Here is an 18,990-nt window from a genome sequence, read left to right as displayed (position 1 = left end):
TTATATTTAATCATATTTTGCTGTATTATGATCACACTTTGCAGAAGTAGAAATGGTCTTTGGCCTGTTAACATCAGATAAAATTCTTTTGCTAGTGTAAGGAAAGGTGTTCTGGCATAGATTTTTAAAAAATTACATATTTAGATATATATTTGCAGGTTTTGACTACTAACAGAATTATTATCTATTTCTTCCAAATCCTATTATTTGTTGCTTCTGAGAATCCTATAAATGGGCATCTGTTGATGGATCCCCTACAGTAATGAAAAGGATCAATAGTATTGTAAAGACTGCATCACTGGAAAGAATTATGTGCTATCTTTAAGTGAAAATTGAACAGTGCTTTAAAATAGCATCGCCATTTTTGATTATTTAACCAAAGCTGTCAATATTTCCCATGGAGCATGTTCCAGAAAGAGAACTTTCACAGTTACTTTATGGATCAAAACAGGAAATGCTCACTGTGTTCATGCTAGATTTAAACAAATTAATCCTAAACAAAACGACTTTATGCTATTTCCAAATATTTATCATTTTTCTGTTTGAGTCTATCTGTTCAAAAGATGTAATAAATTTTTTTAGCTGTGATTCGTTTTATCCTGGAAAAGAGCAGAAAAATAATTACTGCTAAAGTCCAACTGAAAGTCAGAAATACTTAATAACCTAAGTTAAAATAATCGCAGCTTTCTTTCACCAGCTTTAAGTTTATGATGCACATCGGTAAAAAGTCAGTGTTATTGATTCATCCCCATCGCAGATTCAAAATGCTGACATGCTCAGATAGATTAGATAGGGTAGTCACTATCTGGAAAAATCTCAGTGGAGTATTTTAATTCTTGATGACCTCAGATGTATGTTTTCCAAACAAGTAGAGTAGAACTCAGTGAAATATTGGTTTATTGTTATACAATTTGCACATACCATAGGTCAAATGACATCTCTCAAATCTGATGTGTCTCTAAGGAGGTTTTTAGTCATACTTCTGAATACTAGCACTAGAGGGAGATTTTACTGCATTAAATATGCCTGCATCTTTAACTACAATCAACATGTGCGGTTCTGAAATATTTCATAGCAAAGATTGCCTGAGATTTCCTCAGTGAAGATGAAGGCAAGACTCAATATAAATATTGCACATACATGTTAAAGGTCTGAAGGTTGTTTAATGTATAGTACATGTGTGCAATAATATAATTTAAAAATTTATTTCACTTGTAATAAGTATAACAGCCAGATATTCTGCTGTGAAGCAGAGTCAAGCAAACTACCTTGTTATCTTCAAATTCCAGTGGTGGCTAATGACAATGGAAGTGACATAACAGCTCAGGAGGAGCCTCTCTATTCCACTCCTACTAAAATTGCCTGCGACTTTCCTAGGTTGTGATACCGTTAAGAGAAACCTCCTTCATGAGCCCATGAACGTTGCCCAAGAATACTCTAACAAGAGTGAAATACTTGCTGTCAATTTAATAAGCTGAGAGTATCTTCAAACTAATCTCTGCAAAGTATGATTTGTTAAAAGGCTAGATTTTTGAGCTCAGTGGCTGTGAGGTGCAGAGCATCATGATCAGGCAACTGAGAGGAGGAGGGGATCCCTAAATATCGTCCCTCACAAACTGACTCATTGTGCACTGTTCTCTGGTTTCCCAACAAGTGGGTAGGGGGGATAATTTGTGATTGGCTCAGAGTAATGGTCAAGAGGTGTACTGAAACAGAGGTTAGGAAATGTTAACAGCCATTTGTCTTTTAATTTTCTCTATTATGAAAACAGATGGCAGTTAAATGGGAGAACACCTGCCAGGGCTAACTCAAAGAGAAAACATTTCTAGTGGCTAATACATTTCTCCCAATGTTTTAGACCCTGACTATCTGCTGGAAGAATGCATAGCCACACACTTGGTCCAAGGCAAAACCAAAACAGACAGTTTTATTCCTGGAGCTGTCTTACTTCCCCAGTTTTATTCCTGGAGCTGTCTTACTTCCCCTTTCTGAGATCTTTCCCCTCCTCCCTTTCAATCGCTTCCTGAAGAGCGAAGGAAGTCTGCAGCCCTCTGTTCACAGGCCCTCTGCAATCTGACTCAGTGGGGAGCCTCACTCACTGGAGTTTTCCAAACCCACTGCTTTTAGCGAAAACTGACTCTCTTATTTCTTAGGATCCTATTTAATGACTGGCAAGCTGATATGATGATGAATTAATCCATGTTAAAGCATTAAATATTGATAGCAGATTAGTCCAAATGATACATACATTTTAACAGTGCTTATTCCAAATGAGTAAATAATTTGGAAATTCCAGCAATTTCTGCAAGACTAACAGGAAAATACTTTAAAACACAAAGTTCTAAAGTAGATTCCCTCAGGCCGGGTGTAGTGGCTCACGCTGGTAATCACAGCACTTTGGGAGGCTGAGGTGGGCAGATCACTAGAGGTCAGGAGTTTGAGACCAGCCTGGCCAACATGGTGAAACCCCATCTCTACTAAAAATACAAAAATTAGCTGGAAGTCACTGAACCTGGGAGGTGGAGGTTGCAGTGAGCCAAGATCACACCACTGCACTCCAGCCTGGATGACAGAGTGAGACTCCATCTCAAAAATAAATAAATAAATAAATAAATAAATAAATAAATAAATAAATAAAGTAGATTCCCTCAAATCAAACTCAAATATTCCACCTATTCTTCATTGGGTAGGTCTGGCTCCAGAAGACTTGGAAATTGTCCAAGATCAAGAGGATGTTTCAAATATTTGAACAGAGCTTCACTTGTCCACCCCACATACCTGTTGCTGACTATAAATGTCATATATTCCAGGAGGAACTGCCACATTGGCACTGTCAAAGACACGTTTACCTCCAGATTTGGTACTATAAAGATGAGCTAGTTCAGGCTCAGAGCCCAGGATGGGTATGTCTAACATATCGGCCACAGCTAAATCATCTGTGTGGAGGAGCCCGCTGACGATGTAGGCCTCTGTTCCTCGGATGAGATTTTTTATTCTTTTGATTGCCTTGGGACTGTACATCAGGTGAGTGGCCAGGCACATATGATGCTTCTGGGGGAAGATCATATTATTCTTGTTAAAAGGTGTCCTTTTTTCTAGTCCATACACCTAATTTATAATGTTGCACATAATAAATACATTATTAATAGCAGGCTGGGTTATGACCTATCCTGTTGTTTAGCAGTTTAAATTGATAAAAGCTGTTGGGGTGAGGTTCCATAATCGCTCACATCTTTAGTGTGTTGGAAATAGGCTCACTGGGAATAGAACTAATTACTACACATCTGTATTTATTTGATCCACGTGGAATTATCCTTCTGTCAGAAGGAAAAGAGGCTGGCGGCCTTTGGGTAATAGTGATTCATCTCTGCAACACTTCTGGCATGGTTTAACACTAAAGTGTCTGGAAAATCAATACAAAAAATGAAGAAAAAAGCCCCATAACATTCTTTACTATATAGATTCCTACTCTGGCAACTCTTTAAATGCTTGAGTAGGAAAAAGGCACTTGACCCGACACCCTCCTTCCAAAATTCTACCACTAAATCTGCTTCAGATAATATCCACTTTTATAATGATTATCATGGTTCTAGGCAACAACTCTGGAAAGGATTCACAAATAGAAAATAATTGAAAATTTCAGCAAGACTTAAATTCATTTTTCAGTGGAAAACTCTTTTTGTTTTAATTTTGACTAATTAGACCCAGCTCAGCAATACATGTGACTGTCTCATTCAATGAAATAAATAATTCTAGCTAGTCTAATGGGGGCAGAGAAAACAGCATACACCAAAACTAACACAACCATGTTTCTGCTTTCGAGGGGTGGGGACACAAATAACAGTTAACACATAACTGAGATGGGGCAGAGAAGGGCCATAAGGATCTGCCGAGTCCTCAAGAGGCATGCTGGTGGGGAGAGCTGAAAAGGCAAATATACATTCTCCTTGTGCCTCTGTTTCCTCATCTGTAAAATGAGTGTAATAACAGCACCTACCTCATAAGGATGCTGCAAGGATTAAATGAGATAATGTACGTAAAGCACTTATAATAGTGCCTTGGATACTATTAGCTAGTACTATTATTATGAAAGAGGTTGGGGTTGAGGTGAATTCTGAAGGATGGGTGGGATTTTATCAGGTGACGATGGGCATGGGAAAGACATTAACTAAGGATAGAATAAAATAATCCAAGATTGTTTTCCTCCCTCTAGAGAAGAGGGAAGCATGGCACACAGGAAAGTGATGGGGCTTTGGAGTGAAACAGGTCTGGCTTTGAATTCAGCTCTATCACTTATAAGGCTCCATTAATGTAGGCAAGTAACTTAGACCCCCTGAGCCTGTTTCTTCACCTGTTAAATAAGAATAAAAATTACGCATTTGCTGGGGTTGCTCTAAGGCTTTTAAAATAAGATCACAAATGTAAAATACCTAGTATAATACACAGCATTGATACTCAACAAATGGTAATAGTTATTATTACAGAGAAAACCCTCTTAAAAATAAAGTCAGGCTAGGCGCCGTGGCTCATACCTGTAATCCCAGTACTTTGGGAGGCCATGGCAGGCAGATCACTTGAGTCCAGGACTTTCAGACCAGCCTGGGCAACGTGGCAAAACCCCCTATCTACAAAAAAATTAGCCAGGTATGTGGTGGTACACACCTGTGGTCCCAGCTACTAAAAGCCTGAGGCAGGAGAATCGCTTGAGCCAGGGAGGTCAAGGCTGCAGTGAACCGAGATCATGCCACTGCACTCCGGCCTGGGTGACACAATAAGACCCTGTCTCAAAAAAATAAAAAATAAAAATAAAGTCATTAAAATGTTATGCAAATAATATAATGTAAAAGTGCCAGGGTCTCAAGGGAGTTGAAGGGATTTTTATAGACTAGCATCTACTACCCCAATTCTAGTGAAAAATTATCTACTCACTGCAGCATAAAAATATGGAGAAATGCTAAGTGACTGTTTCAAGGAATATCAGATGCACCAGTTTGCAAATTGTCGGAGAGTATAACTCCTGAGTATGGGAGAAAGAGAACTGGACTGGGGAGAACACCTGCATTTCAGTCCTGAATTTGTAATTTGCTAGGTGATTTAGAAAACTCAAACTTTCTGATTCTCAATTTCTCATATTCAAATGAGGGGTTGGATTAGAAGTCTCTAGGGTCCTTCCAGCTCCGAAATAACTTTCCCTTTAAAACAAGAGCTCTTTTGGACTTATTGCTTAATGGATACAGAGTTTCTTCTTGGGATGATAAAAAGTTCTGATATTGATAGTGGTAATGGTTGTACAACAATGTGAATGTACTTAATGCCACTAAACTGTACACTTAAAAATCGTTAAAATGGTAAATTTTGTGTTATATATATTTTACCACAATTTTAAAAGGCAAAAAACAGAGCTCCTCTGAGAAGAGGATTTACATGATTTCCCCTATTGGGCCCTTCCTCCAGATTAGGTGTTCTATTCCAAGTTCCTTAGATCTATACAATATGCCTTTTCTACCATAATTTGAAATCCTTTTTTTTTTTTTTTTTTTTTTGTGGAAGCAAAGACAGAGTCTCACTCTGTCACCCAGGCTGGAGTGCAGTGGTGCAAACACGGCTCCCTGCAGCCTTGACCTTCCAGGCTCAAGCGATCCTCCCATCTTAGCCCCTCAAGCAGCTGGGACTATAGGTGCGTGCCACCGTGCCCGGCTAATTTTTGTATTTTTTGTAGAGACCGAGTTTTGTCATGTTGCCTAGGCTGGTCACAAACTCCTGAGCTCAAGCGATCCATCTGCCTTGGCCTCCCAAAATGCTGAGATTACAGGTGTGAGCCACTGCACCTGGCCTTAAATCCATTTAAAAAACATACTTCTGAGAATGCAGTTCTAGGAAACCCAATGTTCCATTTGACAATGGCCAGTGATAGCACCTGGCAGGTTTGTCTTTCCCATCTGGTTAGTCACTGTCTTTCTTCCTTGTTTATTTCACTCTTTTCTTTTTCCCATAAATTATTCCAATGAAGACATGTAAAAAAAACTAACTGAATAGGTGACCTGAGTTACGATGTCCTTGGTGAGCTTTTCAAGGCACCCAGAAGAAGATTCCAAGGCAGCAATCTTTTCATGGTAAGTTCACAAGATCAAAGCCTTTGACATGTGATCTTTCATTTGATCCACATGTCATTGAATCAATTAACTATCCCTATTTTGGAGACAGGGAAATTGAGCCTCAAGTGATTTGCTCAAAATCACACAGCTAGTAAACAGCAGAGGCAGGATTCAAACCCTGTTAACACAGTTGGCATACCACTGTTGCCACAAGTTCCCCATTTTATCGAGTGAGTAGTAAAGATCTGGTGGGTTTTTGAGATGTGAAGGGGGATGGCAGATGCAGCAATAGAACCTAATGTTAACATTCTGAGCACATTTCCAGCCAGGATGGAGTTCTGTCTCCTCTAGGTTTGCTTGTTTCTATTGGCAAGTACTCTACCCGACTCTGTATTATAGTCATCTGTGGGCATGCCCTAGACTCCAGGCAAGATGCTGCCACAGTATTGTGTTCAATATGTGTTTAATAAAGATTTAAATGTGAATGAGTGATGGCAAAGGATGTATCACTAATCACAGATCTTGTATGACCATTTGGAGAACATCAGTATCATCAGATCCAGGCAGTGGATTAACACAGATGACAAAATCTAAAATGTTTCTAGTTCCATTGAATTATGGCTACATTTAATTTATCACCACTGATTTTTTTTTTGACCTGAGATAAAAGATAGTTGTTTAGGATGGCTTCATAAACACTGAAATGTCTAAAAATAGACATAATGGTTTTTATAAAGAGCACATTTTACCATTACAAATTCAAGAATCATATAGTAACTTAGAGAGATGTACAAACAGATTTTTGGCATGCTTTAAAAAATCTCATAGCCATCCATTTAAATGAAAATCAGCACTGATACAATCTCTCAAACCCATTAAAAACAAATAAAGCAATCACCAAACATGAACAAGAACTGATTTGAAAGTGAGAATTTAATTTTTGCATTTTTAAAAAGTTGATTGCTTATGAGTAATTACTCAAATAATTTAAACTTGAGCTATGAGGAGAACTATTAAGTACTTAAAACCTTGCCTACTTGTTTCTACTCACAAAGATGTAAACCTATACTATGTGTATCTGTGAGTGCCTGTCTCCTGCTTAGAAGCCAGAGTGGACTAGCAAGGGTACGGTTCTCAGGTAATAGGATGATAGAGTTGAAGATGACTCTGAAATGATCTAATCCAGGATCTCATTTTGTAGATGAGGACCAGAGGACCAGAGAGGTAAGGGGGCTTGCCCAAGGCCACAGGTCATCCAGGAGCAAGGCAGTCATTCCAACTCATGATACTGCTCTGGGTAGAGAGATTTTGGTTCACACTCTGGCCTTACTAGTAACCTTGGACTAGAAAATGAGTCTTGGTTTCCTCAGCCATAAACGGAGATTGATAAAAAGAGTTATCTTTCCATCTTGATGCATTCTTCTGAGAATCAAATGAGAAACTGGGCTGGGCGCGGTGGCTCACACCTGTAACCCCAGCACTTTGGGAGGCCAAGGCAGGAGGATCACTTGAGGTCAGGAGTTCGAGACCAGCCTGGCCAACATAATGAAACCCTGTCTCTACTAAAAATACAAAAATTAGCTGGGTGTGGTAGCACACACCTGTAATCCCAGCTACTCGGGAGGCAGAGGCAGGAGAATCACTTGAACCTGGGAGGTGGAGGTTGCAGTCAGCTGAGATCACACCACTGCATTCCAGCCTGGGCGACAGAGTGAGACTCTGTCTCAAAAAAAAAAAGAAAAAAAGAAACTGTATGCTAAGAATTTGAAAAGTGTTAGTTTTCTCACTTTTTTTCTTCCCAATCTAGTGCCTCTTCCCCATTCTATGCCTCTTTAATGTATATGGGCATTTCAGATGTGCAGAAACTCCTTACTAGCAGTTAGCAGCCATTAGATCAATTTTGTGGCTGGAGAAAATAAGGAATTTAACTAAACACTAATGGTAGTTCTTTTTCTTCCTTGCACCCTAATGTCCATAGTAACTACGTCACTGAGGCCAAGCAATAACTAGGAAGCACCAAAGAAATTCTTACATTGGTGGAGGATATTGGAAGGTTCCCAAGAATGTACATAAACGGCAGTGATTTGTCACTTGTCCTTTCTTTGCTTCCCCAGCCCCTGTCCTTGCCTTCCTCTTTCACAGCCAAAAGTGCCAATGAAACAAAACTGAGCAGAGGGTTTTTAGGGGAATACTGAAGCATCCAGTTATGAAAAAATAAAATCTTCATTTTGGTAGAAAAGAAGAAACCCTGACAACAATTCACTGAGTATACCAGCAAAGTAGAAATGCTATCGAAACTCTCCCCAGTCCTGGCAGGCCTTTCCTTAGGTCCCTCCCCCACCCGCATTTTTTTTTTGTTTTTGTTTTTTTGGTTAAATCATGGTACATCTGAAGTGTTAATGGGTAGTCACCCAACACATAGATGTTCCCTATGTATAGCATGCAATCACTTTGGCAATAGAGAGACAGTTGACTTTGGTGCATTTCAATTGTAAATGAAGACAGCTATCTTTAATTATACCAAAAAAAAGTCTCCTCAAAAATGCATAGTCCCTTAGGTATTAAACTGTTGGCTGGTTAACATGGAAAGTTTAAATTCTTGTTAAAGTGTAGGGAAATTTGTTTTAAGCCATCTTTTGTACTGCCTTATTCTAGAATGTTGCCTTTATCATTCCATGAATTTCCCAATGGCTCTTGTCTAGGAATAGGATTCCACTCAGAATTCATTCCATTCACTAAAAAATCAGCACAATTAAAAAAAAAAAACCTGAACATTGTTCATTAGGAACCATCTGATATGGTAAATCCAGCCAAATTCCCCTCAGGGGAAAAAACATGGAGTACCTGTGTGAATCAGAAAAGAGAGGGCCTGGTCTAGTTCTGCTCCTAACTAGTTTTGTGACCGTGGGCAGGCCCAGCTTTTCTCTGCCTTAGTGTCCTCCACAAAAATTAAGAAAAAGGAATGGTACATGTTATAAATCCACCTACTTGATGGTACCACCTAGTAACTGGAATTAGGCTACAACTACAGAGAAACTGGGCAGGGGTAGTTCCACTAAGTCTGAAAGTTAAACTGGAATATTTATTTCCTACAGACCAACTAGTGGTCTAATCAGTAAAGCTGTTAAACTTGCAATAATATTTCACTGATGTGTACCAGAGCATTGCAAGTTATAAAATTTCCAATTTAATTTTACTGCATCCCTGAAACCATAGTAATTAGAAGACAGACTCACAGGGAAGATGTTTACAGCTTCAGGGGTGATAATTTTGAACCTGTCCTGCAGGTCACTTCTGTCCTCAAGGTTCCCTGATTTGACGGCTGCATGTAGACTTAGGATTTTTTTGTAATACAGCACTAACTCGTCATTCATATGATGGGAGCAGATGTAGATGACATTCACATTGGCATCTAAAAACAACAGGCACAATGTTAATTACTGGTGTGAAGGTAAATGACATTATGAACTCTGGCATCCGATTGATGTTGTGCAGTTTAAAATAAAGAGCATATCCAAAATCCACGTTAAGGTTAATTTAGATTGGTTTTGTACTATCTGAGCAATCTAACTGGCTTTTTTACAGTTTGGCATTTCTCTAAAGAAAATATAAATAACACCACCACCAACGAAATAGATGCAATGATTCCTTCAGAAGGAGGGCTGTGAGATACCTTGGAAATGTGCTTTCAAATAGTACATAGGGATTTAGCCACACAACTCCCATTAACATCAATGGGAATCGCATACTGCTTTAAAAATGTATTCCATTAACTTCAGTAAATTATAAAACAGAGCTATTAACTTTACAAAGCTGATGAAATTGCAATTTCTTATTCTGTATGGACTTGACAGGGTCAATTCAGGGAATGTCCTGTTGAAATAAATGGTCTGATTATAACCACAGCAATAATTATTTCAGGAAACCAGCCTTTCCCTTGCTTGATTCCCAAAGAGGATAGCAGGTCTAGTGATTCTTGGTTTAAAGGAAACACCATCTTAATTTAACTTTTCTCCTTCTTAAGATGTGCTTCTTACATGTAACATAGCAAGAAACCCTAATTAAATATCCCATCCAAATGGAATAGTGAAATGAGAGTATCCACTCCATGCTGCAGAATATTTCAGGGAGTATGAATAGGAAATCAGCAGTCAGCGAAGTCATTCATTTGTTCATCCATTCATTCACAAAATAGCTGACTGATCTGTAGGGGCAAAGCCCTTGGCTAAATGTGGAGGGAAATACAGCAATCATTGTGGGCAGGATGAAGCAGGCAGACCAGGTACTTAGAGAAGTTCAGAGGAGGGAGCACCATAAACGTTTTCTTAGGAAAGTAGGGCAAAGAGGGGATCTTAAGACTCCTCTGATCAGTTTGGCAGAGTATATATACAGAGCATAGACTGATTAAATTCTAGTTATTTAATCTTTCTAAGCATTCATTTCTTCATCTGTAAAAAGGGGAACAAAACCACGTGGGGCGTAGAGTTTTAGACACTATTAAATGAGTGAAGATATACAAAGTATCTGGTGCAGCATCTGGCACATAGTAAGTGCTCAAGAAACAGCACAGGTGTGTGAATGTGCTCCTGGCCCACCCTGACTAGGCTGGCCAACAGTGACTCTCCAGGTGCCCCCACACCTACATTCCTTTTGATCAGTGCCTCAAGATTTAACATGAAGTAGTGTTCTCTGTGGTTCTATCCTATTGTTTCCAATCTATTAATCTTGTCTTTCCAAGCTCCTTAAAGGCAATGTTTGTACTATTTCTTATATCCCCCTAAGCTCTGGCACAGTGTGGAGTATGTAGGAGTCACTCAATAAACACTTGTGGACTGACTGAAGGGATTATGGAGAGATTCGCAAAGTTGGAAAGGTCTTTTACACCTAGATGCAGGGCATACAAGAGAAATCTCTCTAGAGACCTAGAGGGGATGTTTTCTGAAGTGACCCAGTGCTAGGCCCAGAGCAGGTGCTCCATACATGTGAATATTTAGGTGGCTCCCATTTAATTTTGAAGCATAAACCTCAAAATAAATTAACTGAGGAGGCAGTAAGTAAATAACTTGCATCCAATTGCTGAATCATCAAATTAGTCATCTTAAGTCTTGTGTTTTGAAGAAGAGACTAGCATCTAACCAAATTAGAGTAGAGGTTTTAAAAATCAAACTAATGAGTTTTTTTCAAGTATGAAAGAAAAGGGCAGAAAAACAACAAAAATAGCTTACAGACTGTAGCAGATGAAAAATAATTTTTTTCTTCGGAAGAAAATTTCTAGGTTACAAATGATAAAAGGAATCATGTTGCCAATTTCACCTTTCCTGTTAATTTCTGGCAAAGGAATACATATCACTAACTCTAAGATTCAGTATTAGTGGGTTTTATCATGTGTTAATTTTACACATGTTCAAAATTAACTGACAGGTAATTTTGGAAAGGAATTGATATAAAGATGAAACTTTCTTTGATTGCTGGTCAGTAATCAGTCACTTTCTTGCTGAACTCATCTAGGAACTGAAAATACTAGCCATTGGTGTCTGCACTTGAGAACCATGAATTCACAGCCAATATCTAGTGACAAGCCTTACCAGTGTGACTGGATTATCCTTGTTTCCCCCGAATAAGAAGAAAAACCATAAGGGATAATAATGTATTCTTCCATAAAATTATTACTTATTTTTCTATTTTCTTCACGTTTTTATTTCACAAAAAAGTACTTTTTCTTCATCTAACTACTATTTCTAAACTTTCATTACTCCTCTTGAAGACATTTTATGATTGCATTGCTATATCATGAAGACTATATACCAAGAAAAAAGCATTTGGTTCATAATCTCTCAGAAATGTTTACATAAGCAAAATATTCCATTGCAGGTAGAGACAGACTGAATTATTGAGTTGTTTAAAATAGAAGCCTAATACTTTCAAGTCTTTTCCAATAATGAGAATCTTTTATAAAGAAATTATTTGGTGATGGCTTATACTATATATATAAAGGGATATAAAAAGCTGAAGAAAAAAATTAATTCAAATAAATTAGAGGAAAGTCTGCCCTCTGCTGCACTTCAGTGGTTTCCATCCAGTCAGGTTTTTAGTTGAAATAGCTTAGCACTAACAAATCAATCTTAAGTCATTAAAAATTTTTTTGTAATGCTGAAAAACAATCTTAGTGCCTAGATAATAGATTAAAGCAATTACAATTATTATTTTAGGACACTGTAAATTTCTAGTACTGATGTATTTTTTGCTACCAAATGGCATTTATAAAATAATAATGATGCTGAAATACATATGAATCATGTAAAGTATGTCATTCCAGGGAGCCAGCTAAGTTGGTCCTTGATCATTTAAAATTCTTCCTTGGTTTTCTTAAATACGGGCCAAAGAAATTATATTTTAACAAAACAAAGAAGTTCTTATTTGATAACTAATACAAATCTAATTTTTGTGTAACCTTGAATTTTTGTCAAGTATCTCACAAACAGATTCAATGTTATTGCTTAGCTTTTGCAACCTGTATTCTTAGAGCCTAATCTGAACCCGGGCCTTGAACAGTGTCAACCAAAGCTATCACATTCAGGCATCCTTCTCTCCTGGCTCCAGATGGGTGTCTGATTAAGAACTGACCAAACCAGTATCAGAACTTGACTTTTACAAAGATGTATACATCATTGAATCAAGGTCTGTATTTCTAAAAATTCCCTCCATTAAGCACTTCACATTTTCTAATAATAAGATGCTCTATATTTAAATAAAAGCTTCTTTTAAAAATCTATCTTAATTTTCCCCTTTTTCTTCTTATGAAAACACAATGCTTCATTTCTGATACCACCTTTCACACATTCCCCAGATACTATAAGAGACAAGACTGACACAAATGTAAAATTTTGACTTCACTCACTGAAAGATTCAGTAAATAAAGATTTTGGTTTATAGGAGAGAAATTCTGACCCAAACCTGCAGCAAAGAGAATCTAGAAAACTGCCCAAGTAAATTGGTTAAAATGTCATTTTTTATTCAAGTTGGTTTTACTACAAATCTGTTTTTTAAAATAAAACATTTAATTGCCCTGTAAGTAGATTAAACATCTGAGCTTTTTCCTTGTAGAGGAAAAAAATAAGCAAAAAACAAACAAACAAAAAAACACATTCTATCAACATCCACTGATAAACATTCCAAAGAGTCATTTGTGTAAAACTATTTACTGTACCTAAGATGTCACACAGCCTCCCCAGCTGCATGTTCTGCTGTGTGTTGAAATTGGCAATATGTTCTCTCACAGTCTGGGAATACCCTAAAAGGCAAACAAGGTGTCAAAACCCAGAAAGAGCAAGTCAATATAGCAAAATGGCACAAGAGAATTTCAAAATGTCACAGTCCATATTTCCAGGAAAAAATTTTCTCTGAAGCATCTTACAGAAACAACCCAATCCCGAAGAATGAGGTGCTTGTTTCTCGGGAGAATTAAACATTATTCTGGAAGATGTGCTAAGCAACATAATCTGTAACAGAGGGGTTCACATTTTTCAGTACCAACAAGGCTGCTAAGAATCAAGATTACAAAACATGGAGAAAATTTCTGACATGCAATATGAATGTTTACAAGGATGTGTAAGAAAATTATGCTCAGGTTAAAAAAAAATATCATTTTGTCTTCTTAATGTGAGCTTCCTATGTGGTATTTTGAAGATGTGTTCCAGAATCATTCTAAAGTGACACATAGATTTCAGATAAATCCCTTGCTGTCAGGAATATGTACTTAAATAATTCAAATACTAAAGAAATCAACTTCTGCTCACGGTCACAAGAACTTTTAACTTTCAAAGGGCAAGAAGAGCTAATGCAGTTACTTTGTCAGTACTAATAAAAGTCCTGCAGTTTGCCTTCATTTCCACTGGAAACGTAGCAGAAGGGAAAACACATATGAATTACTATTGTCCAAAAATCTCTCACAAAAAAAAACAACAGCGGAAATACTTTCTGCTGATATTTCAGGTCATCAAAAAAAGTGAATCAAAACATAAACTTAAAAAGCATGCATACTCACAAGCAGATATAATTGCTTATATGAAATTCAACAACTGTAGGTGTAACTTTTTTTTCTTCATTAAAATTTCTTTTCACATTTTGAAGAGATGCTTCAATGCCTCCTTGTGGTTAGTGAGCCCAAACACACGTTTCAAGTTAAACTGCTTTAGATAAAGTGATTTTATATACTACATCTTCAAGATGTGACACACATTTCCTTTTCAGCATAAGGAAAACTATAGCAATTCAGGCAATGGGGCTTCAGACCAAATGAACTCTGATAATTGGCTCTTTGTTTGATGTCAGTGTTTAAACACTAGACAACGCCTGGAAATTAAATGACTTTACAATCATCTAAAAGTCTCTCTTTGCTTTGCATCTGGACTTAAGAATTAAAGAGAGAGGCAGAAGGACAAATGAGCTGTTTGAATCATTTTTGAAAAATTATTAATCTTTCAAATAATTTAGAGAACCATTCCACATATAAAAGATAATATAGGCAGTTACAACTCCAATGTCTTTATGTGTGACTGCAATATTGTAACTTGGGATTTTGCATATGTATAATTTTATCTATATTCAAATAAATGTTTAGAAAGATGTATTGTGGATAACATATAGCAAGAGTACAAAAAGGCAGGAAAATGCCTAAAGAATAAAGTGTGATTAAGAAAAGTGCCTGAGAGCATTCCATGACTGCATTGCCTTTCAAAAGTAAAGATAAAAGCAGTATAATATGTCTCATTAAGATGATGTCCAATTTAAAATATAAAAGATGTCTGATCACTTTGTTGCCACATATGCAGCATGTAAGTGAATAAGTCTGTGTTCCATTCCAGTGTTTGAAGTCAGTTTTCCAACAAATTACTTGGGACCTCTGTTACCACTGATCAAGAATGCATATAAAATGTCTACATAGAATACACCCATTTTAAAGAAGTGTATGCTAATCTTGGAACATTGTTATAGAGAATCATATGCAGTTACAGACATGAAAACATCTTGTAACCTGTAAAGTGCTTTATAAACACAAGGTATTTTAATGTTACAAGGTATGGGTGTTTCCAAAACATATAACAACAACAACAAACTCTGTGACAAGCAACAGACCATTCTACGTGGACAAGATACAACGCAATGTACAATGACATCAGCAGAGCAGAAGTTGGGAGTCAATATATTTTTTTAAGTCAGACTTGTTTTGTTTTATACATCCATAAAGTATATGTGTCGACAGGTGAAAAGATTTCATCAATGCTGGTAGTATATGCTAAATATAACAGTGACTTAACCATGAAACTATCAACAAGGATGTCATGGTTTGCGGGAGTTCAGTAGACATGCCCAGTGGCGATGAGACATTGCACTTTGGGATATAATCTACAATGATATGGTTTCTTCAAGGGTCTCATTAGGAACACTGGGGGAGTTCTGAGAGACTATCAACCTCAATCCTGTCATATTATAGATAAGGAAACTCAAGGTAAGTGTCTTGTCTCTTGTCCAAGGTCACATAAACCTACCAATTATTATACGGTTTAGATACTACATATTAGCTCTTGTGAGAAATTTAGTTATATAAAATAAAAGACTCTCCAAGTGTGAGCAAAGAAGAACTCCAGAAGGGACAAAGAACTTTGGCCTCTTTTCTCACTTTTATTTTCAGTTGTTGTGGTAGGCAGAATAATGGCCCTTCAAAAATGTCCAAGTTCCAATACCCATAACCAGTGAATATATTGGGTTACATGACAAAGGAGAAATAAAGTTGCTAATGGAATTAAGGTTGCTATCAACTGACCTTAAAATCAAGAGATTATCCTGGATTATCTGGCTGGGCCAGGTGTAATTGTCAGAGTCCTTAGAAGTGGGAGAGGGAAATAGAAGAGAAGAGTTGCTAGGTCTCTACTGAGGCAATAAGGTCCTCATCATCATGGGGTATGCCTGACCACCCTTTTCTAAAGTTCTTAGTCTCCATTCACTGTCATTCTCTTGCACCTGTTCTTCACCACCCTTTTCTCATTTTGTCATTACATATTTCTTTGCTTGGTTGTTTGCTTTGTTGTCCATTTCTTCTTTCCCCTGCATCACTCTAGCTCCTGTAACCAGACTCCTAGCTATGTTAGAGCAGGCACTTGTGAAATCTCCAGTCAAATAAATGAATGAAACACACGTGAAGCCCGTACTCAAAAAATCTTTTTAATTCTTTTTTTTTTTTTGACAGGGTATCACTCTGTTGCCCAGGCTGGAGTGCAGTGGTGCGATCTCAACTCACTGCAGCCTCAACCTCCTGGGCTCAAGTGATCCTCCCACCTCAGCCTCTCAATTAGGTGAGACTATTGGTGCACACTACCACACCTGGCTAATTTTTGTAATTTTTATAGAGCCAGGGTTTTGCCATGTTGCCCAGGCTGATCTCAAATTCCTGGGCTAAAGTGATCCACCCACCTCAGCCTCCCAAAGTGCTGGTATTATAGGCGTGAGCCACAATGTCCGGCTTGTCTTTTAAATTCTTAGCCCTTTCTCCTGTGTGTTCTCATCACTCCCCCTTCTTTCAACTCTTCTAAAATTGGGTTCTCTAAGCTGGAGAACTTCTGGAGAATTAAAAGAATGGTAAGTGGGATTTGTAGCTTTTTCCAGGTCCTCATTAGCACAGAACAATACAACACTAGCAGAAAGAGGCACTCTCTCTTCCTCATCATTATAGAAAGGATCACAGCCTCTTTTCTTATGGTCATTCTCATTTCCCGCAAAATATTCCTAGTTTGATAGAGAGTTCCGTCTTTTCTCAAATAAGTAGTTGTGAAATATTATTGTCTCTACATCAAAGAAGCTTACCTGAGAGCTGCCTCTCTGAAGTTACTCATCTACTACTTCTGGTCCCCCACTGAACCAAGGTTGCTCATCAAGGGTTACTGGCAATCATTTCTCCATCTTCACTTCTACCTTCACTGCCTTTCCCAGTCCCTTTCTGCATAAACATCTATCAGATGACACTAATTGCCTCTTTGCATCCAGCAAACTAGCTCTGCTAGGATTGGCTTTTCTTTCACAGTAACCACAGAAACCCAAGAACATGAGCAAGGCCACACTGGGTGACTGAGCCCCCTTGGCACTGGTGCATGCCTCTGTGACAGGCCCCTGTTGCTGCAGCAGATCACATGAAGAAAACTCAGCTTCTTACACAGTGGGTGACTCCTAGTTTGTTTTGTCTCCCAAGTCCTATTCTTATAATGGTACTCAAGGCAGAGAAGAGGTTAACAACAGACTCCTAATTACCAAGTAGTAGTTGTTTATCTCATCACCCTAGCGTGGGATGGTAGTCATTCATGCCTCAGTTTGGTGATCTGGAGGAATAGTTCTCAACCTTTTCCTCATTTTGAAACTCATGATCAGTGATGTTCAATGCATCACATCCTCCCAGCAGCATACTCAAGCTTACTCCATCCCTTTCTCTCCTAATCAAGAGAGCACACTGGAAGAAAGGTGAAGAAGAGTGACATTGATACAGAGATAATCTGGAATTGCTACAATTCATAAGAAAACTTTGGTATTCTAATGGTAGAAAAATAAGAAGACACATGATATACTCACAAATGATTGCACATCAGCATCTTGTAATAATAGAGAACTATGATCTACACACTGTGGTTGTAACCAGGCTTTAATTACTTATGCAAGTGTGAAAGCACAAGATACTAGAGAGCAAGAAGGTGGGATCCCAAAAGATGGCAAGAAACAGCTCTATCTGGGTTATTTATATAGTATATCAATTGCCAGTTAGATTAAAATAAAACTAATAGTTGGTTTTTTGGGGGCTATTGAAGGGGATTAGGGAATTTTTTTTCTTTTATTATTATTATTATTGTTATCATTATTATACTTTAGGTTTTATGGTACATGTGCGCAATGTGCAGGTAAGTTACATATGTATACATGTGCCATGCTGGTGCGCTGCACCCACCAACTTGTCATCTAGCATTAGGTATATCTCCCAATGCTATCCCTCCCCCCTCCCCCCACCCCACAACAGTCCCCAAAGTGTGATGTTCCCCTTCCTGTGTCCATGTGTTCTCATTGTTCAATTCCCACCTATGAGTGAGAATATGCGGTGTTTGGTTTTTTGTTCTTGCGATAGTTTACTGAGAATGATGATTTCCAGTTTCATCCATGTCCCTACAAAGGACGTGAACTCATCATTTTTTATGGCTGCATAGTATTCCATGGTGTATATGTGCCACATTTTCTTAATCCAGTCTATCATTGTTGGACATTTGGGTTGGTTCCAAGTCTTTGCTATTGTGAATAATGCGGCAATAAACATACGTGTGCATGTGTCTTTATAGCAGCATGATTTATAGTCCTTTGGGTATATACCCAGTAATGGGATGGCTGGGTCGAATGGAATTTCTAGTTCTAGATCCCTGAGGAATCGCCACACTGACTTCCACAAGGGTTGAACTAGTTTACAGTCCCACCAACAGTGTAAAAGTGTTCCTATTTCTCCACATCCTCTCCAGCACCTGTTGTTTCCTGACTTTTTAATGATTGCCATTCTAACTGGTGTGAGATGGTATCTCATTGTGGTTTTGATTTGCATTTCTCTGATGGCCAGTGATGGTGAGCATTTTTTCATGTGTTTTTTGGCTGCATAAATGTCTTCTTTTGAGAAGTGTCTGTTCATGTCCTTTGCCCACTTTTTGATGGGGTTGTTTGTTTTTTTCTTGTAAATTTGTTGGAGTTCATTGTAGATTCTGGATATTAGCCCTTTGTCAGATGAGTAGGTTGCGAAAATGTTCTCCCATTTTGTAGGTTGCCTGTTCACTCTGATGGTAGTTTCCTTTGCTGTGCAGAAGCTCTTTAGTTTAATTAG

General features: G+C 37.9%; 1 protein-coding gene across 21 annotated transcripts in view; it reads right to left on the bottom strand.

Moving 5' to 3' along the window:
- IQCH (IQ motif containing H) overlaps nucleotides 1–18,990 on the bottom strand; it is a 247,385-nt gene that overhangs the window by 103,416 nt on the left and 124,979 nt on the right. For 11 of the 21 annotated variants that reach the window (XR_008513644.1, XM_002825584.3, XM_054531593.1 and 8 more), the window contains 3 exons: nucleotides 13,303–13,386; nucleotides 9,332–9,507; nucleotides 2,779–3,051 (listed from right to left, as the gene is read on the bottom strand). Coding sequence is in view for 17 of the 21 variants with exons in the window: in XM_002825584.3 (XP_002825630.2) it covers nucleotides 2,779–3,051; nucleotides 9,332–9,507; nucleotides 13,303–13,386 (533 nt within the window). In the remaining 4 variants the exon portion in view is untranslated. The remainder of the gene's footprint in view (nucleotides 1–2,778; nucleotides 3,052–9,331; nucleotides 9,508–13,302; nucleotides 13,387–18,990) is intronic. The other 10 variants (XR_008513645.1, XM_054531594.1, XM_054531598.1 and 7 more) reach the window with 3 other exon arrangements.

The sequence above is a fragment of the Pongo abelii genome, chromosome 16, assembly GCF_028885655.2.
Source record: "Pongo abelii isolate AG06213 chromosome 16, NHGRI_mPonAbe1-v2.0_pri, whole genome shotgun sequence".
Taxonomy (NCBI): Eukaryota; Metazoa; Chordata; class Mammalia; order Primates; family Hominidae; genus Pongo; species Pongo abelii.
This window is presented reverse-complemented; position numbering and strand designations above follow the sequence as displayed.